At 42.6% G+C, this 24,546-nt stretch overlaps 1 protein-coding gene across 2 annotated transcripts; it reads left to right on the top strand.

The window, feature by feature from the left end:
• The first annotated feature begins 3,927 nt into the window (after nt 1-3,927).
• On the top strand, nt 3,928-22,921 carry mybl1 (v-myb avian myeloblastosis viral oncogene homolog-like 1). 2 transcript variants are annotated; one of them, XM_084047980.1, is made up of 15 exons: nt 3,928-4,398; nt 8,020-8,119; nt 8,477-8,548; nt 9,027-9,119; nt 10,080-10,300; nt 10,946-11,147; nt 11,560-11,634; nt 13,694-13,933; nt 15,873-16,244; nt 16,423-16,562; nt 17,031-17,145; nt 17,558-17,674; nt 17,780-17,881; nt 18,256-18,444; nt 19,261-22,921. In XM_084047980.1, exons 1-15 carry the CDS (start codon nt 4,370-4,372, stop codon nt 19,387-19,389), a joined length of 2,196 nt encoding a protein of 731 aa, XP_083904106.1. In that variant the 5' UTR covers nt 3,928-4,369; the 3' UTR covers nt 19,390-22,921. The 2 variants fall into 2 exon arrangements, with proteins under 2 accessions (XP_083904106.1, XP_083904105.1); XM_084047979.1 differs by having other exon boundaries at nt 15,855-16,244.
• Nucleotides 22,922-24,546: the final 1,625 nt, after the last annotated feature.

Genomic DNA, 24,546 nt, shown 5'->3' with positions numbered 1-24,546 from the left:
TCAAGACAAGAAGTTCCAATGAGATTTGTCACGGGACCCACACTGTAGGCTAGGACAAGGATGAAAACATTGAGGAAGCCAAAGAACGATCGAACAGCGACATCTACTGGCAAAAGGCGGTATGTATTTTGGTGTTTGTTTATGTTTTATGTTTATTCAGCTTTCAGCATGATCACAGTTTTTTTTTTAAAGACAGGTGCCATAAAAACACTGAATAAAAAAAGTAATCTAATAACCTAAATTAAAACACATCTAAAATCCACTATCATTTAAGAGTCTGCACCATAGATTGGTGATTTCTTTTATCTTTCAATTTGGCATGTTGGAATGTCCAGTGTGTTTGCGTTCCTTGTTTGGCGACCAGAGATCTCCCTCCTGAGGGGAGATAGACACCTTCTGAAGCTGGACTTATATACAGCTTCCTGGCAAGTGGCAAAGTCGAGACACAGTTGAGTGCGCCTCTCTGCTAGGGTGCACAATGTGAGGGTGCAGAGAGCCTCTGTGTATCCTGAGTACCTCCGGCCAAGTATGATTTTGCAAGCCCGTTTCTGAACTCTTTCCAGTCTTTTATTCTGGCCATCAGTCAAGGAACTGTGCCAGACTGGGACTGCACACGTAGCCACACGTAGCCTGTGTAAATCGAAACCAATTCAGGATCTTGGACCCCAAATTTCTTCAGGTGACATAGGACAAAAAGCTTTCTATTGCCTGAGGTCAACATATAGTCCACCTGGCTGTCCCATTTCAAGTCAGCTTGAATGGTGACCCCCAGAATCTTTACTGTCTCACAGACTTCTAGTATGTTTTGGTCAATGGAGACGAGTGTTGGCACTTGGCAGGGCCGGTTTTTGTCTCATGCCACTGACATGTACAACTTTGCATATTCTTGGATTGAGTTTCATTTTGTGCTTGTTTACCCAGATGTCAAGCCCATTCAGGGTCTGTTGGAGGGTGCAAGGTACCTGAGACCTCCACGACTGGGCCATAATCATATCATCCACATATTTCCAGTGGTGTGTTACATTCTGGAGGGCACTGTTAATGCTAGGAAGACCATAGGCCCCTGTGCAACTCCACGTGTGGGATATGTACCAATATATACCCAATTAGACAAATGTCCCTGGTAGTGCACTTTTTGCTGCAGATCAGTCATGAAGCTGCAAATCCATGGAATCAGACCTGGTCTCACTCCTAGATCAAGGAGACACTGCACTGCCACTGTGTAGTCTACGGCATCGAAGGCCTTGGCAAAGTCAGTCGGCTGCCAAGCTGCATGGGGTCTAGATTTGGCATGATGTCATTAGGAATCCAGTCCCCAGATAAATGTTCACATATTTTGTGTGTGTGTGTGTGTGTGTGTGTGTGTGTGTGTGTGTGTGTGTGTGTGTGTGTGTGTGTGTGTGTGTGTGTGTGTGTGTGTGTGTGTGCGTGCGTGCGTGCGTGCGTGCGTGCGTGCGTGCGTGCGTTCGTGCGTGCGTGCGTGCGTGCGTGCGTGCGTGCGTGCGTGCGTGCGTGCGTTTGTGTGTGCGTTTGTGCGTGCGACCATGTCCTCATTCAGGGCTCTGACAGCAGCAAGTGAAAAAAACTCTTTCTGAGCCTTTCACCCTGGCCTATGAGACACATCCAGCGTTTTCCATTTCGCATCATCACAAACGATTTGTCATTCATAATTATTTTTGCCCTACTCAGGCACCTGCTGTTGTATATGTCCTGCTGGGGGAGAGAGAGCTCCCTGTGGTGCGCTCAGCCAACTTCAGCACCTTCTGCAGCAGTCGTAGGTCCTCGGAAGACCTCTTTCATACCAACCATATCATATAGAGCTGACCCCTCACAGGATGCTCTGGGTTGTAGCAGAGTAAAAACATTTCAGGACCTTCTCTGACCATATTGATAAAAAGGAGTCCTGCACACACACCAACTCCACCTCTGCATTGACTTTTGTTTTAACCATCTAACTAAGGGTGGTGAATGATGGTTCATTTGAGAACAAGATGACACCAAGTAGTATCATATGACAAAATAAAAAAGCACTTTAGATAGTGACCCAGTAGCTAAAGGAGTAAAAAAAAGTAGAAACTATATATCAAAAACACTATCAGCAATAAATGATAGTATACAACAGTATACTCCTGATACATGTACTGCATTGTGCACTGTGCAGAAACAATGCAAAGTCAAGCCTCAGTGTCACGTGAGGCTTGACCAATGTTAGCTTGACATGTGGAAAGTGAAAACAATGTCTCCTGGCGGAGACAATAATATTGGTAATATAGGGGCTCTGGCTCCCCAGGCGGGCTCACCACTCAGCTATGGCCACCCCAAGTACACATAATCACAGCGTCATTACGGTATCCTGCACTAGGCAGAAACAAAAACACAAATTCACAGTATCATTACAGTAAAATACACTGATGTATCCATACAGTGTAAACAGTACAATAACCACACCCTACAGTGCTACTGAGGAATAGAATACACTGAGGACAGTATCTGTGCAGTACGGTTTTACAAACCAAACATGGGATTATGATGTTATTACCCAAAGTCCCATGGACTCTGCATGGCAGGTCGCGTCCTCGGTTAGGCCATGATAGCTTCCAGCTTCCTCACTGTTCTCACCTTCACCACCTCTTCCAACCCATCCAAATTAACAGTGATGATGGAGCCAGCCTTCCTCACCAGCCTGTTCCGATTCCTGTTTGTGTCCCCAACGCTGTTGTGTCAAAGGTCAAAGGGGGGGGGGGGGGGGGGGGTTCTGCCTGACCAAAAGCCTAATATCTAACATTGATTACATTTTAGCTTCCACTTGTATTGTGGCAAATAAGGGTCTGAAGTCTTGGGTTACTGTGTGTGTGTGTGATCACAATAAATAAAACATTAATGGACTGTGTTTTATTGTATTTTACGTGCTATTTAGGCCATGCTGTAGTGTAGGCTACATAAATAACATGTCCTAGAGTCGGTCTATCAATGCCTCAGCTCTAGGCCTGTTAAAATACTGGGGAACAATGAAGTGTAACTGAGTGCATAAAGTTTCTATTGAATGTGACAACCTCTTTGTCCACAAGGTGTCAATAAGAAATCATTTATCTGCAGAACTGCGGCCTGCTTAGATAAAGGCAATGTTCAGTGATCAATAATGACATGAGTCTATATATTATACAGTTGTGAATAAAAGCCGCTTCAAATTATTGGCATGAGAAAACATACGTTTTACATGGCCAAAGCAAGTGTCAAAATAAAAACAGTGGTGTAAAGTACTGTACTTAAGTACAGTTTTGAGGTATTGTTACTTTACTGGAGTATTTCCAATTTTCATAAAATTGAAAATAAAAATAGTTATACTTCTACTCCACTACATCTCAGAGTCAAATATTGTACTTTTACTCCACTACAATTATTTGAAAACTTTAGTTACCAGTTACTTTGTAGATTTTGATTTTTTTCAAAGTCAATTTTGAATTCCAGACTTTCACTTGTAACCGAGTATTTCTACGTTGCAGTATTGATACTTTTACTTAAGTAAATGTGTGAATACTTTTTCCTCCACTGAATAAAAACAATTAAAAACAAGGGTATACAGTAGAGTTATAGTATACACTCAACGTGTAACCACATTGCAGCTTGGAACACCCCGCCCCCTGGCCCCCTCTTCTCTACTTCACCGCGCGAGGGGTGTGTGTCGCGTGCCAAAAAAATAATAAATAAAAGAACAGATCTGCAAGCTAACAACGCGTCGCATCGCCACGGATCGCAACACGCCTGTCAGCTTGCAGATCTGCTCTTTTTTGGCACGCGTCACCGGCTCGACCAATCAGACGCGAGGCCGCCTGCGCAGATTCAAACCCGCCTCTGCGAGGAGGCTGGGCGCGAGAATCGGCGGGATGGACGAAAAATCATGAATGCCAAGAGAGAGGCAAAGCCAGACAAGCGGGACAGTAGCGCTGCAGCCTGGACGTATATCTTTATATGGCGAGAGAAATATAATATGTCACCTTCTTCTATGCATAAGAAATACCGGCCGTCGGTGAGATAATATTTAATATTAGGGAAACGAAGAAGGTGCATTCATATAAGACACGCGTTTGCACGGAAGTATGTTGTTATTACACAGTACTTGCCAGAAAGAACATCATGTTATTGTGGACTGTAAGGCTTAAGCTACTGCTGCTTGCTGCCCTCATGGTGCATTTCAGGAATTAAAATTGAGGAAATGAGTGGCTGACACTGCGAGGTCTGCGTGAAAACGACCAAAACGACACCTTCTTGTTGTGTTTATATGGAGATCTAAGAGAAGTGTGTCACCTCGATCCGATCATATTCTTTTTGGGAAGCTGTATAATACGATCAACTCGCTGCTGCAGCTCTCATGGACAACGTGAAGTCATCATCACGCAGGTGGGACTAAGATAGGGATGCTTCTTCTCCTTTATGTGGCTTGTTGGACATCTGTTTACTGTATTCTTCTTCAGTGCATTCCTTTTTTGTTAAATGTTTAGAATAGCTCGTGATTATTACCTTTAATAACGTGATCGTCCAGTGATGTAAAGTAACTAAGCACATTGTACTAAAGTACTGTACTTAAGTACAGTACAGTTTGGAGGTGTTTTTTTTTACTTTACTGGAGTATGTCCAATTTGCAATGCTTTTACTTCTACTCCACTACATCTCAGAGCAAAATATTGTACTTTTACTCCACTACAAGTTACTAGTTGTTAGTTGTTAGTTGTTAGTTACTAGTTACTTTTTTTAAAATTACAAAACCACTTCAACCCTATATATATTTCGGCGATTAGAATATAGCAGATCTACAAGCTCACAATGCGTCGCGATGACACATTGTGAGCTTGTAGATCTGATATTTTCAAAAGATTTTTTAAATACATTTTGAACTTGTGAAATGGGACATTCTGCACAATGAGTACTTTTACTTTTGGTACTTTGGTACAACAGAGTATTTCTACATGGTGGTATTGATACTTTTACTTAAGTAAAACATTTCAGTACTTCTCCCACCACTGTGATCATCTGAAATGAAAGTGTGAGTGTGTAGCGTCATGGTGTCTCTGATATCTCATATTTTGCATGTGTGCACCTGCTACTCTTATCATAAGGACCACATGTGTACCTAAATGGCTGCTTGTGAATTGTGTGACAGAATATCAAGGAGGATGAATGCTCAAATATCATTATTTCAGGCCTGTTCTATCTAAAATAAATGTAGTGTTGCTTTGTTTGTTCTATTAAACCTCACACACAAAAGAAATAAGTCTTTACTTACAAAAGTGTACCATATATGATCAAAAACAGCGGGAATAGCTTCTAGGAAAGTACATGAATGATTAATTTCCACTCCTTTTGCATGGGTGGATTATGCAACCCCACTGCAGCATCCTTGGTGATTCATTACTTTAAAGTGAAAGAACATATACATTTTTAATGTTTGCTGTGGCTATCTTAATCTCTAAGCTAGTGTTCATTGTTCTTTCTAAATGTTTTTTTGCAAATTACCCGAGTGTCACCAGATTGTTTTTGAAATAAATGTTAGTGTAAAGAAAAAAATACCTGCAAAGAAGATTCATTTAATTGATTTTGCCTAGTAAATGACCAGGGTCAATTCAAAGGCAGCTGCTAAGGTGCATAACATTGAGGAGATTTGCATGTGAATGGCTAAATTAAGTATTGATTTATAGTGTGATTGGTCCATAAACATGGCAGTGACGTAATTTCAGCTTGAATGAGCAGTTCAGAGGCGCGTGTCCCCCCACCCCCTTTGTGTTTCCATCTGGGGTGCGAGGTTGAGGGGCGCCTTGTCCCCCACAATTAGACACAAGCTCAAGGTTGCACCTGGTGAAACACTAGAATATGTTATCGTTTTGCCCATATCATCTCAATTCTACCAACCAATTGATGAGGATCTTCTCCAGCAGTAGTGCTGGATCGTGTCTGTGCACATTTGAGGAAGTTATCCATCCTATGAAATACTGTAAACTATTGGTTTTACAGTGGCAACATAATGTATGTAGTTTTTATTATTAAACTTATGTAGCCTAACTTAGACTAGGAATACTGTCATTATAGAGTAATACTGTATAGATGTAACGGCAATGCATGCCGGCGTGTTAAAATTAAATCAATAATTACATATAGACAGAAACTCCCATGAAACTTAGTTCCCACAGTTTTTCAAAACTTCAGCAACCTGGACGGTTAGTTTTTTTTGCCATTTTCCTGACCACACCCCAGCGTACCTCCTCCGAAGACTCCTTGCTGCATGGCCCACACACACACACACACACACACACACACACACACACACACACACACACACACACACACACACACACACACACACACACACACACACACACACACACACACACACACACACACACACACACACACACACACACACACACACACACACACACACACACATTTACTTCCAGAGGAGAAAGAGCCTGTTGATGTGGGAACACCTTATACCCCTCCTCCTGGTTCAGCCGGACAGGTCCACACTCACTTCCATCTCTTTCTCTTTGCTCTACTGGGGGAATTAAGCTGTGCTGAAATTCAATTGCCATGTTCAGGTCAACACACTGAAGTAGCCCTTTCTCCCATGTTTAGAAGACCTGAGGGAAAGCCTATTTTTCCCTACTCTGTGTGTGTGCGTCGTGCATGCATGTGTGTGCATGTGTGTGTGTAGTAGTACAGTTTTGCTCTGTGGTACCCATGCCATGTTAACTGTCTTAATGTTTGCGCTGTCAAGGTCTTGTACAGACACTAATGCAAGCCTAAAATACATTTTGTTGTACGACCATGTCGCCACTCGCTTGCCAAACATAACTGATTTTCAAGTGAAAAGTACGGCTTGAAGCCATGAAGGAAGTGTTGCCCAGCAACACTTTTATATGGATTTGGAAACAGGGCCTGACTTGAATTTGTTCAGGAGTAATTATGTCATTTTTGTGGTCAAGAATTCAGGGGCTGACACAGAGAAACGTCTGAGTAGAAGCAGATGTTGATTATGCTGGCGGTCAGTGGCGGATCCATATATATTTTTTTTTCTTTAATTTTTTTTAAGAAAATACTAATTAAAGAAGCAGTCACACTTTCAGAAAAGGTCAACATTGGTCTACCATTAAAACCAGTAATGTGTGGTCTAAAAAGAACCCCTACGTGACATCATAATTTGATCTGTGGTGGATATGGCTGATGTAATTAGGGTTAGGAATGTTCTGTTTGATTTGATGCTTTTCCCTCTTACATTAGTGCACTCGACTGGAATCTTGTTTCCAACACCCCCCCATCTCATTTTACATTGATGTTCATATTTTCTTCTATATTTTCTAATCACAATAGAAATATGCTGTGTGAGTGTTTTGTCAAAGTGTGGTGTGTAGCTTAAGTGCGATAATCTCTCAGCTGTTTCTGTTTTAGCATGCTGTATTGTCAGATGATGTCTCAGTCAATTCAGCTGTTTAGTCCTTTCTATTGTCTAATACGCTTTGGGATCTATTAAGTATCATTTTGTTGTGTTGGTTAACTATGCAAAGACGGCTGCTATATTCAGCGTTCAGCTGTACTCGTGAAATAGACCACAAGCTTCAGGCACAAGACTATTTTTGGGTGCATTACAGTCAGACACAACAAGCCAACCAATATGTCAGAGCAGCATGATGTAAGAAGTATCTGAATCAATGCATTGAATGTGATTAACTACTGAAAACAAATCCTGCTCAACAGGCCTGCAGCCTGTGAAGGAACACCATAAAAGGAGCTAATTTAACTATTTACCAATTTAATACACTGCTTTTAAGGAAGAGTTTTACTGGGCATTAAAAGCAAAGAGTTGGTTCACAAAAAGTGGACTGAAATATCTTCATTTTACATTAGAAGTATGTGAGTTGAAGTATGTGAATGTTTTTTTGGTGTTAGTATTGCATAACCAAGTACAGCTCTTTTAATAGATCTCTGCTTTTCTTTCTCTCTTCTCGCACCTCTACTGTGCATTTTCAGCGAGGATGAGGATGAAGAGCTACATTCCACAGACCCAGAGAGTAAAGAGAAGAGCAAAGACAAGAAGTCTCTGTGCAAAGTCAAATGGTCTCGGGACGAGGTAAGCTCATGAGAGCCACTGGTTGGTCTTTTGTATAGTTGCTGTGGTATATTCAGTGTATGAGATTGAGCATACATTATTTGTGTGCAGGGCAATTGCATGTTGTACGACACTCTCAAAGGGAAAAACGACGTGGAGCTCAAATTCCGGACGCAATTGAAAAATATTTATAGGACCTAAGTCGGATGCCTTGGTGAAATCGTATTCATCACTGCTGTTACTGCTACATACAAGAAGGCTGTGAAACGTCTTCTCTAAAAGGGAAATGCAAGGGCGTTAACCTGAATGCAGATAAAGGAAGCTTCTCAGGAAGGTTGGTTCCTCAATGTCTGTCTGTCTCTCTCTGCCTGTTCTTAGGACGAAAAGCTGAAGAAGTCAGTGGAGCAGCATGGAACTGACTCCTGGAAACTGATAGCCAGCTATTTTCCAGTAAGGAGCTACATTAATATGTTTTCATGCCTATAAGTATGCAGATCTATAAATACCGGTAGTTTTAAATCATATGATTGATTTGGCAATGTATAACAATAGCAATATCACAGAATTAACCAAATGAAAGTTACAGTATTACATTTTATTTTTTGCAAAAAAAACTTGTATATGGTAACACACTGTGTATACTCATTTAATAATCTGAAAAAGTTGGTGGTAATAATAGTCATGTTGATGTTTTTCTCTGTAACATAGTGAGACCGGCACAGGCACACTGATGTTTGTCTTTGCTGGTCTCATATGTTGCAGCTGCCAAGCCATTTAGAAGGCAGATCATTGACATTATCCCTTATAAGGGTGTGTTTGACAATGAGGTAAAGTCACATGGGTGTGGGTGAATGGTATTCTACTCTCAGAAGGCTACAGGTGTGCTGTGGTTTGACGAGGTGTCGTTCATTCTGTCTCTCTGTCACAGGGGAGGACAGATGGACAGTGTCAGCACCGCTGGCAGAAGGTGCTCAACCCGGAGCTGGTGAAAGGACCCTGGACAAAAGAGGAGGATCAGAAGGTAAGAGGATCTGGGCGTTCCCTGTCCTGGGATGGAGGGAGTAGAGGGGAAGGCAGAAAGGAAGATGACGTAAAAAGGTAAATGATAGGGGAAGTATAAGGATGCTGTGGGGACTGGGGAGAGGATGGAGCCATTGGAGTCAAAAGAACACCGGACGAACAAATGGCACAATGTGCAATGTATCTTTCCCCCCTGGACTAGCAGAGCTCTGCACATGCTCAAGCAAGGGTTCCCGCCAACGCTTTCATTTGAGCCGTAGTTATGTAAATTCTCCAGTACCTCATGCCTAACTAACACAACTCAGACTTTCCAAGTCTTTGGTTCGGAGCCCAGTACGTTTCTGTGCCGACCGAAGGTTGATTTCTGCTCAGGCAGACAATGCATTCCTTAAATGGAACAGTGAGTGCTCCGCAGGAATGTCAAGAATGACGTTTTGATTCCACCAAGCTGTTGGCGTCACAACAACAGTAACACAGACCTGTCTGTGATACCCCCAGACTGTCAACGATGACGTCACAGCATTTTTCAGCCGTGACAGAAAGAGCCAACAACTACAGCAACTCCTACAGTGGGATTCTAGTGGCAGCGGCAGTACTAGCCAGAGGAACGGCCCTGAATGAGAGTTCTGTAAGGCCTGTTATGAATGGATCCATGTAGGGCATTTCTGCAGATTCTCACATATAAATGAAAGGAGGAAAGATACCACGATAAATATGGTATGTTTATCAATAGGGCTGTGTAAACACTCTCAAGTGCCTGGCATCTCCATTTTAGGCATATCATTATATGCCAAAATAGCAGACCTACAATCTCAAAAGTGTCACATGTTGTGAGCTTGTAGATCGGATATTGTTGCTATTTCCGTGCGACGTTATACGATAAAGTATAAAATAGGGCTTAAGTGGTTAATCACCACCGCTGTCTGTGATTTGCTGAACCTTTTCCTGAACATTTTTGCAGGTTATTGACCTCGTGCACAAATACGGCCCCAAGCGCTGGTCCGTGATCGCTAAGCACCTCCAGGGACGGATCGGGAAGCAATGCCGTGAACGGTGGCACAACCACCTGAACCCAGAGGTGAAGAAGTCCTCATGGACCCAGGAAGAGGATCATATCATCTATGAGGCCCACAAGCGGCTGGGAAACCGCTGGGCTGAGATCTCCAAGCTCCTGCCTGGAAGGTAATGCAGCCTCATGCCCAGCCTCTCGCACACACTGCTTGCCCCATCAAGTACTGTACTGTACATCATATCTTTTTAGTGATTAAAATAAGGGCAAATCTATTGAATATACACACAAATATTTTTGTGACGGCCAATATCATCCGTCCAAACACAATATTTTATATTTTGGCCACAAAAAATGCAGGGATATTTTTCTATTGTCTTCAAAAACTATGAATATCTACAGTATCAATCAAGATAATCCATAATTTCAAACCACCAAAAACATAATAAAACTAAAATAATAAAAAATAATACAACAAAGAAGCATTTGTGTTGCTGGGATTGGATGCTGCGAACAATGTGATGTACTGTAGAGTATGCCATTATGCGTGGTGCATGTCGTTTCCACGCCAGGCAGTACGTTTAGAAAATATACAAATGCAGAGCTGAAGCTCACAACTCGAGTGTTGTTACAGTATAGCACCATAGTCCACTCTTCAGCAATCAATTCACCAATAAAATATTGCCGGGTCTGATGAAAATTATAGTTGGTCAGTGGCATCGAATGACAAAATTATTTAATCAACTGGTGCGGTAGCCTGAGAGTGGCAGACTACACCTGAGAACTAGTATTGACATGACCCACATTCTCCTCAACAGGACTGACAACTCCATCAAGAACCACTGGAACTCCACCATGAGAAGAAAGGTAGAACATGAGGGCTACCTCCAGGAGGGCTGCCGGACCTTCACCTCCTCTCACTGTGGGGTGAAGAGGCGTCACCACAGACCCTGTCCTCCTCCACCGCCGGAAAGCCTGCACTGTGACCACAGCCCCCTGTCCATGTCAGCCCCCAACCAGGTGGGTCAGCTGCTGTATACACATTTTCATGTCGAGGACCCCCAAATTGATATTTCTTTGGCCGCGGACTGCCGGACCCCCATTTGAAAAGATTTTGTGTAGATTCTTCAACATTTTCAAAAACAACAGACCTATATGTTCACAACACTTGGAAAAAGCCCAAAAATGTTTAGTCTGTTCCTAATTTAGCTGGGGACCCAATGGAACCCCCTCAAGGACCTCTGGGGGTCCCCTGATTCCACTTTTGAGGACCAATGCAGTATCTCTTTGCATTATTTCAGATCAATACAGTCACCCTTTTCTGACAATATGGTATTAAACGAGTCCTTGCTTTTCTGATATTTGTCAGAAGTATGAGGTCTGTGTGTAGTCGTCATGAGTTTATTGTTAAGTGTGATGTTCTGTGTTGTAGATGCAGGGATATCCTTATGACCCTCACAATGGACACTTGATGGACAGCCTCCCAGACACCTCCTGCTTTTTATCAGTGAGTGGGAATCTGTGTGTCTTCTTGTTTACTTTTGTGTGTCTCTGTATGTTTACGCTTGCATGTGTCTGTACATAGACTGCTGGAAACGACTTGTTGTCCTAACATAAAAGAATACAACAATGTAGTAGAGCCCGACCGATTTTGACACCGATATTGATTTAAGAGGGGTAAAATTCACCATTTACGGCATTATAGCTGATATACAGTATGTAGTTGAAGTTTAAGAAATGTAGTTTACTAGTTTGTAGCATGTAGTTAAAGAAATAGTCCTTTTCTACGGGTACCGATATGACTATGCAATGGTACACATACGTTGTTATATACAGCTACATGAATTTTAACATTCTTTTTTCAGAAAATTTAGGTTAGGATTTAGAAGGCGTTTTTAGAATCGGCCTCAGGTCTAAATGGGTTAAACAAATATCGTCTGGCCGATGCATCGGTTGTGCTCTACTATGTAGTAAATCTTAGCGTTTCACCATTAAATCTCTGTTATATGTATTATTTGTCTTTTGATTTTCCTCTTTCTGTCCTTCTCTCGTCCCTCCGTCCCTCCTTTTTCTCCTCCCCTCCAACGCGTGTTTCATTCCAGCCGCCCTGCCTGGATGACCCAGACAGAGAGCAAAGAATTAAGGAGCTTGAGTTGCTGCTTATGTCAGCAGAGAATGAAGTCCGGCGCCAAGCGCAGTGCAGAGGCCCATGTGTAAGAGCACACTCTGCAGTGTGTTAGTTACCATACCTGGTTAGCTTGCGTGTGTGGTTTCGAAGCTGGCACATGAGAGTGTGCTGTAGTACTCATTGACCATAAATTCACACAGCGGCCATGCTCCTATGTCAATAAGGTATGAAGTAAGAGCAAAATGGCCGCCGCGTGAACACCGTCAATGTATGTATGTGCCAGCAGCCTGATTTGCTGTAGTTGTGCTGTAGTAACTAGCTTCCCATCTCATTACTCATTCAGACTGGCCTGAAGCGTTGCTTATCAGCTTCCTCCCCTCCTCCGCCCCTCCATACCACCACCAACCCAACCATTAACCTCTTCCCATTCCCCACCAGCGACCCCCCCCCCCCCCCCCGCCCCTCTCACATGCCCACGCTCAACATGTGCGTTATCTCAGCCAGCGGTTTGACGTGGAACCTCAGCCGCTCTCCATTCTTTCTGTTCTGTCTTTCCCAGCACCATCTTCTCCCATCTGACGCATTCATCATCTAAATCCATCGCCGCTTCTATGTTTGATATTGTGCCAACATCAGCTGCCTGTTACAGTATCACCATTGTGTGTCCCTGGGTTTTCTTTGAATGAAGTTTCTATTGAGAAGATGTAATAAACAGCATTTGAGACCTAATCATCACTGGTCACAGAGGTGGCTAACACTCAGACTCACTCCCTTCTCACTATACAGTATAGTGCACTATGTAGTCATTACGCCATTTGGTAGTGGTGTCCGAATGTACGGCCTTGGTGATAATTATTATACCCTAAATGGTGGAATAATGTTATCCCAAAATGCATCGTACAAAGTAGGGCACAACTGATGGTCACTATCGCAAACCATACATAACATCATGCATTTTGCTGAAAGAAAAATGACTATGTTTATCTGGCATACAAAATGTGTTATTTCACCGATAAGTTGACTACATAGTCCCCTACATAGAAGTAGTGAATGAGTGATTTCGGACACAGCCTCAGAGTTTGAAAAATATTAATTTACATTACATGATGAAATGAAATGAGCTTTCATAAAAGAGTTAAATTAAACTCATTGAAACTTCATTGGCATTCTTCATTTCTTTTACCTTGATACCTCAACAAGAGCTGGGCAATATGACTTGAAAGTGTTGTCAAAGTGTTTATCAACCAAATTAATTGATTACACAATGTGTACTTCTGTGCCTTATATACATTGTATTAATAAAAAATATAGGCTATCTCACATTTTAGAGAGTTCAACATATTGCCCAGCGCTAAACTCTACCGTTACAATCTAGAGATCTGCTGCCACAGCCTGCTGCAGTATCTGACCTTCATGTTGTGTCCCTCCTGCCCCTCAGAGTATGGAGCAGTACTCAGTCTGGTCAGACACCGCTTCAGACGACACCCTGACAACCAGCAACAGCAGCCTGGAAGAGCAGGGGGAGGGGAGGCGCTTGAGGGGCCCCACAGTTCCCCAGGGGCCTCCAGGACAGCTCCACATCTCCCCCAGCAAGTTCCTGGCGGTGGAGACCAGCACCGTCCTGTCCACTTTACAGAATATACCAGAGTTTGCTGAGACTATGGAGCTTATAGACTCGGTGAGTGTGTGCACTTTTGCCTATGCCTTGCCTGTTGAGTATGTCACTTGCATAAGGTACACAATAATATACTCATTGTTACTTTAACTTAGATTGTACAAATGGAAACAAATGGACCTGTAAGGTTAAAATGTCACCTGCGCTGCTGTCATTGCACCAGAGATGCAAGAGATGAGACCAGCTCCAAGCTGGTCTTCACTTGAAGCGCAAAGTCTGTGGAGAAAATAGCATTCCACCCTGATCGCGCCAGACCACGCCTCATTCTAGACAACGAGGGAAATTGCATCGTGGGGAAGAAACTGTAGTGCTCGGTGCACTGCGGAGATATTAGTCTGGAATCTCTGTGGGGAACTTGCATTTCCGAAGGGCGATTTAAAAAACTGCCTCTGGTGATAAACCCGCCCCATACTGGGCCCTGATTGGTGCCCAACAACTTCTGGGCAGGGAATTCCAATCACAATCGAGCGGGGCCAGACCAAATCTGCTGAGGGCTATAATTTTTTTTGCACTGGCAGATTTGTCCGGTTTCCACGCTAACGTCGCACTGCCGATCCGACCGATATTCCCATATTTGGAGATCCCTGATGTCATCAGTATATGCCCATACATGGGTATGCCCATATATGGCCATATCGGTTATTTATGGTGCTGATTTGTTTGCACCTGATGCCATGACAACACATTGAGGTGTAAGACAACAACACTAAATATTTGGGCGAAGCTGCATTGGGAACTCCTTATATGGTTATGGCTGAGTCAGAGTCACATGAGCGCGATGACGTGGTCCGCCCACCGGCCAGCCGACCGGTCCTCCCATTCGACAATTTTAATATTACGGCACTGATAGAATTGCATCGGTCTTGGTTTTTAAAGAAAAATACTATTCAGTAATTACTGTAATTAAAGTTTAAACATCTTGAGAGAGGGCTTCTCTTTGAGCTGTGAAGGGACACAGCTTGGTGCTTCATGGTGTGGTTTTAGAACACTCATTACATTATTAAATCCAGCATTCTCCACCAGTGAACTGGGTCGTGTTGCCAATATCACAAACACGCCTATTATTTCTTTAGCATAAGCAGAGGTTTGCTGGATGTTTGGATTTAAAGTCCTTTTCAATTAAACAAAAGTTATTTTTAATACAATCTTTCACTGGTATATTTTTCACAGTAACCATTCCACATAAATGTGTTTTTGTGCTTTTCACCGCCAACAACACGCACATTATTTATGTTTGTTTAGGTTTGTTTGTTTAACTAATGGGGGAGCTGAAATGTTGCCACAATGCTGACTTGATGCAGGCAGGAGCATTTGTGATTTGAAAGCCTGATTTAGACTTTGTCGTATGGCGGTGTTGCACGCCGAAAATGGCATGCTACAAGCTCACAATGAGTCACAACGCATTGTGAGCTTGTAGAATGCTATTCTGATGTGCAACACTGTCGTACGATGGAGCATGATTTAGGTAGAACTCCTACACCATCTCCAGCAGTGGACCATGTGTACAGACTATGTTGCTCACTAGGGGACACCCAGAGACAGTACAGGCTGTGCTCTATCAAAGTTCACAGCCTAAACAACACCGAGCCAACGGAAACTAAGTGCATTCATATCATCTTTCATTTTGATCCACTTTCATTTAGTTTTTTCCCATCACAAGACTGGCTTAGAAAAGTGCGAGGTGGGAGTATTGAGGGTTAAAAAAAAACACTCTGTATGTAGATAGGTAGAAAACTTGAATATCCTCGTAGAGGGATTTGTTTTGCAGCGCCCCTAGACCGTTTTCACAGATGTGTCATAAGGGGATAAGGAAAGAAAGAAAGAAAGCACTGAATAGTCAATAGTGTTGTCGTCAATACTTGCTAAATGCTACACCTAAATCAAGCATATAGATCTGATTTATGGTCCTGAAAATCCATTGTAGATCTGTCTGGCTCTGCAGGACCCTGTGGCGTGGAGCGAGGTGGCTAGCTTTGAGCTATCGGAGGCTGCGACGCCCCCCAAGCACACCCAAGAGGGATACGCAGCCCTGCTGCAAGAACGGACGATGGAGGCGTTGGGCTACACGGTCAACCCCCCATCTACCATCCCCGCCCACGAGAAACACTGTGCGCCGTTTGGACCGGGCAAGGGCAACCCTCTCACTCCCATCAACACGTCCAAGCCACCTCAGCCGTCCACTGGGAGGAGGAAGAGAAGAGAGAAGGGGGGACAGTCTCCCATGTGTGACAGGAACTACCCTTCCTTCTTAGAGAACGTCACCAACTCGCCCAAGAAAACGCCCATAAAGTCGATGCCTTTCTCCCCATCTCAGGTATAAAAAAAAACATTTTCATAAAAGAAGAAACTAATAATCCTCTGTTCATAATCTTCACTATTAGTCCAGTACATGGTGCTAAATTCACCAACGCGAGTAAAACTAAATCTGAGCACTTCTTCCACTACTACCAATGTGAGTGACTTCCTATTTGTCACGGGTTGTTTTCTTCCAGTTGTTCAACGTGTCAGGAGCAGAGCATCTAGGCCTGGACCACCCAGCATTCACCTCAACGCCTGTGTGTGGCCAGAAGTGTCTCCTAAACACGCCCCTTCAAAAAGAAACCACACCCAAGCAGCAGAAAGAGAATGCTGGGTAAGAAAATAATCAATAGCTGATATTTGTCACCTAATAGGCAATCTGGTAACCCATTCGGTAAAAAATGTCTTTGTATTTGCCTCTTGGGGCAAAACCTTTTTTTTTTGTGTAAAACAGGAACTTGGGTTTGGCTCCTCCCTCCCCTTTCTTAGTCCACTTCCTCCTCCCGGGTGCTTCTCTGTGTATTCCTACTAACAGCTACACTTCATGTTTAAGGCATTGGTGCTGACAGATTCTGCTGTTAGCTGAATCTGTCTTGAGAGATTAAATAATACGTGGCTGACTTTGTACTGTATTGATAATTATTTTATAGCCCAGTGGTTCTTTAAGTGGGGTCCGTGGACCCCCAGGGGATTTAATTTGTACACTATAAAAGTTATGGGGTCTGTGGCCTGGGGGTGCTTGAAATAAAAACGTTTGAGAACCACTGTTATAGCCTATGTTATAAGGTGTGTCTGCGTTTAGGTCCAGGACGCCAAAGTTCCGTAAGGCCGTAATGATGCCAACTCCCAGGACACCAACACCATTCAAAAATGCTCTGGCTGCTCAGGAGAAAATGCATGGGCCACTGAAGATGGAGGTAGGTTGTAAATGCATATTGCTTGCCACATGCATTTGTGTGCTTATGTGTGTTTTGTATGTATGTATTTATCTTCCAAACAAAAAGTTCAAACTAGCTCAAACTCAGGCTTTACTGTCAAATTATTAACTTCTGCATGTATCTTCACCATGCTTATCACAACAACTTGTCTTTGTGGACATTTGCAAACAGATAGGTTTGCAAATTAGATGTTCATAGGTCAAGTGTCTAAGCATCTCTCCTAAGGGGCAGGAGATTTCAGCAATCTTAATTAATGCCTTGCCTGTCTCGCTAGGCCGAAAGTCTGAAAAGTACATTGTTCATTAAGTGTCTCATTTAACAGTCCCATAACGTAACATTCCACCTGTTCATTGTGTTTATATTTTGTTTGTGTATTATCTCTGTCCTGCAGCCCCAGCCACTGGCATTTCTAGAGGAAGATATCCGTGAAGTTCTGAAGCGAGAGATTGGAGCCGATATCTTCAACAGAGCAGACATTCAGCATGAATTTAGGACATGGAAACATGATGTAAAATGCTCTTTAAAATATTTTAGTATTTGACATTTCAGCACAGTAAGACATTTTACCACATGGGTGGTTTTATAATATCAGGTTTTGCGTGTCTTATTTCAGATGGATGGCCCAGCCAGGAAGGTGCGCAAGTCTCTGGTGCTTGACCCCGTGGGCAAAGACTGCCTCAACGTCCAGCTCTTCCAAGAGCAGCTCAATGCAGAGGTAACTTCATGCTGAAGTCACTTTATAACACAGGCCACCATACATCATTCATGTTTTAAATACAATACTGTACATGTGTAATTTTTCAAAGAAGACTATATGCACTGATAACTAACTGTGCTTCCATTTTTTGCAAACATTCAGAGATTCTTGCTTCATTTCAATCATATCCATGTGTGTATGTTGTCAAAGTCAATTGCGCCACCTGTGAAATACCATGTAATGTTAGCAAAACATAGTGCACAGATTGAGGTTGCACAGCTCATAAGCCAATCATCCTCTACAAAAACATTGAAGCTTGTCTGGTCATGACAATTATTGCAGAATTGCAGAACTACAGAACTTGATTAATTTCATTATACATCCTTTGGTAGGAGGCAGACGAAAATTTGCTGAGCAGCTCTTTTCTGATGACCCCAATCCCTGAGCGAGAGGAACACAGCCGTCCGTTGTCCTCTGGGAGTGAGGAGACCTCCATAGTTCCCTTGCATCGCCTCCCCAGCCCCAGAGGGAAGAAGACCCCAGCCACCCACGGAACACCAACACACAACCCTTCAGTACAGGTGCACAGAAGAATGCTCTTTGATGTAAACAACAGGCATGTAAAATGACTCAAAGATGAATACACATATCTGTAATTAAATATATTATAGTATGTGTTCACTGAGGTTTTTTTCTCCAATATCTAGTCCACTGAGATATTTGACCTCACCATTTTGATCAGAAATGTATTATTATTCACCTCGATGCACCCCGCCTGCTGAGCGTTTTATAAGAACACAATTGGTCATGTTCGGGGAAGGGAAGCCAGGGCGCGTGATCTTAAGTCGCTGCGACTCCTACAGGCTGGGGTGGCTTCTGTCAGCAGGGTGTTGAACAGGAGGAGTAGGACAAAGGCACTACGTCCTCCCGGTGGGGGCTTCTCACTGGCAGGTGAGCCAGTAGGGTACAATATAGCCTCGTTCCCAGCTTTAATCATCTGCGAAGAGAAAAGCCTGATCACGACCTAAAGCAGAGAGTGTCTATAGGGGCGGGACTTCCGTCGGACGTATTTCCCCCAGAAACTATCTTTTTCGACCAATCATAACACTCGTTTCATTCACGGAAAATCTAAACAGATTTGTAAAGCGTCACCATCATTTCCTTGGGCGGTACTTCTGCCAAACTCCTGTACTTCTGTTTAGACACTCAACCAAGGTCTTGCCCAGCGTGGGTATAATAGCAGTGCCAACACAAAAAGGTGTGGGGAGGGTTATTTGGCACAACGACTTAATTGGGGCCATTCATGTCGGGAACGATGCAAGTGTGCTGTTGTCAGAGGGATGTTTACAAGACCACTGATCTTCATCAGTAACTGTCAATAACTGTCTCATCTGCAGGTGAAGAGTGAGTGGGAGACAGTGGTTTTTGGGAAGACGGAGGACCAGCTAATCATGACAGAGCAGGCCCGCCAGTACCTCAACCCGTACCCGTCCGTCGGCTGTACCTCGAGGGCCCTTGTGCTCTGAAGTCACCCACACCCACACACACTACACCTGTCCGACACAATTGCAGTGGGAGCTGCTTTGTAATTCCCGGCCTCCACTTTTTCCTCTACAGCAGTGGTTCTCAAATCCTTTAATTTCAAGCACCCCCATCTTCTTCGCGTCGTTCTCAGACGAGCCCTCCATCGGAGTCTCCAGTCATCCCGGTTCTCCATACATACATCTGGCCAGCTTGTTTGTGCTTCCAGCACCACCCATTTTAGAACACCTTCAAGGAACCCTGAGGGTCCCTGGACCCCACTTTTGAGAACCACTGCTCAACAGACAATCTGTCGTAGGCAACCAAACACAATGTTATGTTTTCTTTTTATATAACGCAGAAATGCACTGCCAAGGACATAAAAAAAGGCATGGCTGCTGTTATGTTAGTTTTGTTTTTTTTCTCTCCGTGTTTCTAGGTCACTGCTCAAGCACTTATTCTATTCATACTGTAAGTGTTTTCTAGATGACCTGTCTTTTCTGATCAATACACGCAAGCTGTTGCCCTGGCTACGTAACATTTTCTTTTGTACTGAAAGAAAGGAAGAAGATAGATATTCTGCACTAGTCGACCATGTTAAAAACAGCCCGCCCATACAGCGGGCTGTAGATTATAGACTGTTTATTACTAGCAGTGGCTGCTTCTTGAGTTTTATATTGTTAATATATTGTTGAAATGAAAAAAAAGTTAAAAGAATGAGACATTTTATGATGTAACGCTACTTGTGTATCTCCTCCAGCTTGTTTCGTTAAACTGCCCTGTCGCTGTAGTTGCATAAAAAATCATGTGCATACAAAAAGTATGTTTTCAAGACATGAAGAATAGAACCCATATTTTTTGCATTGAGGCACCATATATTGTTTGAAAAACAATATTTTTTTAAGTTCATCAACACATGATCAGGTTAACATTTCAATTGAAGAAAACAGGAAGAATCAAAAAAGAGCCTGGAATGCAGTTATGTTGGGTTTTCCATGGCGGCAGCGCTGTGTTGTGGCGAATGCTTATCCCTGATGATATGAAGACTTGTGGGACGGGAATAGAAAGCGGTCAGTATTGCACTACTGAATTTGAGGCAGAGAAAGGAGAAGTGTTTGAAGGGCAAACTGGATAGCACTTGTGACACGTATCTTTTAGTGACAGTGCCCAAGTCCTTTCCATGGCCATAGTTTCCTCTGAGACATTGACTGAATGTATTTCATAGCATGGAATTGTGAAAGAACCTCAGAACGGAAGGGTACGTTATCTCGTTTTGTTCTTTTTTTTCTTGTATTTATTGTTTGACAGCTACCTAAAGCTCAGATGTTAATATAAATTGGACGCCATAATCTTTCATTGAGAAGTTTACCTTTTGCTGACGAGACAGCCTAAAACCTTGGCTTTGCTTGCCCCTTTTTATAAGCAGCATCTTCAGCGTCGTCCTAGGGAAGGAATGGTCAGCGTTGTTAAGGCCTAATTTATGCTCCGTAGTACGACGGTGTCGCGCTTCACAAATAGCAGACCAAATAGTAGGTTGGCTATTTTCTACGCACAACACTGTAGTGCAATTAAGTGTGAATCTGGCTTTAGTCAGATGTTTCAGTGTGTCAAAGGTTGGTACTGACCATAATGCAACAAGCGTTTGGTCGAGAAGGATTTACCATGAGCCCGAAGGCTGTAGGATGTTTTATTTATTTAATGTCTACTAATTAATATATTTATTTCTTTTAAAAAAAACATTTAAAAAAGAAATTATTGAAGAATTATATTTTCATTTTCTCTGTCAAAAATAGTATTGGGCTACCATTCAGCTCATTTTCTCCCAAGTTAGAAGTCAACATGCACTGCCACATCCATTAATTTTATTTTGTTTTATCATTACTTCTAATCAGACAAAGACTCACTCTAGTAAATAACCATAATGTAGTCCTATCACTAATATTTCTTTTCTTTTACTATTGCTTTCGAATCAAAGTGTGTTCTTGTTCTCTTGGCTTTAGGTAGCAGGATTCCATCTCTGACCTCTAATCATAGGCAAATTGCACTTTTTGCTCGTCGTTGTAATTGTTGGACTGTTCATTTGTTTGTGCTGACGATATAGCTCTCATTTGTGTGTGTGCTTGTGTGTTTTGTTTGGTTTTTGGTTTTGTTTTGCTGTTAGATGAATGTCTCTTAACATGTAAGGATTGAGGATACTGACACGATTAAGCTGCTTGATTTTTACAAAGTAAAAGAAAAGAAAAGGCAACAAAAAAAGTGTGCTCTAGCTACCACAGAAGGATGTTAGCTATATAGGCCTAGAACAAAGCCTTCTATGAAATGTTTTTTATTGTGATGGCTTTGTACACAAACACTGCTAACTCTGCATGCATTTAGGCTGTGTGATACTTTTAAAACAATTTATGAAAACTGCTTTCATGTTAGCAGTTTTACAATACTGGTGTGATGAAGGCATTTCTGGATATCTTCTCAAAACAAATCCTCTCTGAAACAGTGTTTTTATGCTTTTTATGTTATAATCAAGAGCAGTGAAGTAACACTACCGTTCTAAATGGTCCTCCCAGTGATATTGACCTCACTGGATCCAGTTATCATCACCTATAATCTGGATTTAGATGGGGGATTATCTAGCATTAAGCATGGGAGTGAGAAAAAGAAGGGAATCTTGTCAGTGATATCAAGTGGAAAGATCAGGCACGTATGCAGGAGGACAGTAAAGTGTATCGTCGCTGTCGGGTGGAAACCTTGTATGTCCAAAAACTTTTCAGGAAATGGAAAAAATAACCTGTTTTCCTTTGGATCCAATGTAATTCTTATTTAGTCTATAAGCTCTTGTCAAGACTTTTCATTGGTACAATAGTATTAAAAAAACACAGACAGGCCACTTTGAACCTGGTGTGCCTGCTCTGGGAATGTCATTATAGGTGAAATCTTTCAAGTATGTTCACAATTTTGCAAAATGTAAAAAAAAAAGAGGGAAAATAGCAGATGTACAAGCTCACAACGCATCACACCATGACTCGTGAGCTTGTGTAGATGAGCTATTTTCACTACTTTTGTCATACAACTAAGTATAAAATAGGGCACGAATTTATGAAAAAGATTGATAACATTTTGAGATACAAGGTTCCTGCCTGACCGTGATAATATTTGACTTAAATGCTTAAAAGAGCTTAATATTTGTATTTTATCATGGTGGCTGAGATGAGTCTAACAGATTAATTTGTATTCTGTTTGTTGGTTTGACTTGTGCGTGTACATTCCATTTGTAGGTCCAAGTATGAACATGCATTGCATGTTAACAACAGTTGGCCATGTAAAGGTTTTGAGGGAATTAAGTGCATGTACAGAAAAGTAGCAGTTGTCATACTACTGTAGTTATGCATGAGCAATACACAAGATGCTGGACTTTTTTTTGTTGTTTACTAGACAAATCACAGATGTAACACTTACATTTTCATTGTATACAGTTTTACAATAATGATCATAACCATGGTATATTAGAATTCCTGCCAACTGCCATTTTAACCGTGTACTTAATATGGACAAAATAATAAAATGCTTTTGTATGACATCTACAATGGTTCTGTTTTTTTTTTTACGGTGTGGCTCTGTAGATATCAGAGCCATATAGATGTGTGTATGTTATAATTTTGCAAACCACTGGACCGATATATATATTTAACTTTCTGTTATGGTGTGTTGTAAATAGGACCCAAAAGTAGAACAACCGAACCAGGTTTACAAGCAAAACGTCTGGCAGGCAGGCAGTAGGCGTGGAGGTACAGGATCTGAGACAGGGAGACAGGGAGTTAGAGATTGCCGAATACAGAAAAAAACTGAGGAGCTGAGGCACAGGTCTTTACCGGTCGAACACTGAATAATCTGGCAAGAGCTGGAGTCCAGAGCCAGGGATTTTATCTGCTGGGCTTGATGAGCAGATCACTCCCAGGTGAGCAGGCAGCTCCACAGCTCCACAGAAAGTAACGCCCAGGCAGACCATCCCCACGCCCACACAGCACACACCAGACACATAATAAACTAGAAAATGTGCTCCTCGGAGCACAGGTCTCCGCCAGTACTGTTCCTGATTAATCCTGTCTTACCTATTTATATTACATATTGTCACGTGTCACTTGACCAATGTTAGCTTGGCTGATGGAAGCTCACTTGTGCGACACCTATTTATAGGTTTTTATTTCGTCATGCGTCTCGCTAGCCAATCAAAGCATTGGTGACAACATATTGTCACGTGTCACGTGAAGCTTGACCAATGTTAGCTTGGCTGAGACGGACGGACACACAGAAGGACGGAGACGAAAACATACTCTCCACCTCTGGCGGAGACAAAAAGGAAAAAAAGGAGAAAACAGCCAGCCCATAACACTTTCTTTTTATAATGGAAGTCAATGGCAGTCGGATCTAGCTGAAACTTTGCCCTCAAATATAGATGACTGACATCACCGGCTGATCACATGCTGTTATTAGACCCCATCTTGTTATAATTTGCCTTGATATTTTGTCAGGTTTAAGAAATTGGAGTAGGGCACTGACGTCTTGCCAAAGTAGCTCTGTACAAATTGCCATACCTTTCCCACATAATAAACATTTCCAATGATGCTTTAGTTTTTCTGACAAGCTCACCACAGGCATGACAAGGCTTTGGATCCTAGCCAATTAATGATTTGTTGGGAGCCAACAGTCTCGGGCAATCTAACAATTCCAATCCTATAGTCCACAAAAATACAGTATGTTAATTGTATAGCATTCAAACAGGTGGAGATGACAGCTAGACAGGTACTATATTTAGGTATGGACAGAGATTGACAAAGAGCCTGGAGTTGAACCCCTGTCATCTCAGTGTGTGTGTGTTGGGGTCTTGTCAATTTGGCCTGGGGTCCAGGGACACAAGCCCCCTCCGCCAGAACAAGAGGCCTCTCCACAGGGTCAGCTGCTGGCCCTAAAGGGGCCTGTTCACCCATGACTTAATGGCCCCGGGCTCCTTTGTCCCAAGTGCTGTTGGTTTTACAGGCCCATTCACTCAATTGCCCACAAATGGAGGGAGGCAAGCACTCAAAACTTGCCTTATGCTGGAGAAGCCAGAGTGCTCATGTATATAGGCATGTGCGCATGCACGCACGCATGCGCACGCACATACACAC

The sequence above is a fragment of the Gymnoscopelus microlampas genome (genome assembly GCF_963454915.1).
Source record: "Gymnoscopelus microlampas genome assembly, chromosome: 22".
NCBI classification, from domain to species: domain Eukaryota; kingdom Metazoa; phylum Chordata; class Actinopteri; order Myctophiformes; family Myctophidae; genus Gymnoscopelus; species Gymnoscopelus microlampas.
This window is presented reverse-complemented; position numbering and strand designations above follow the sequence as displayed.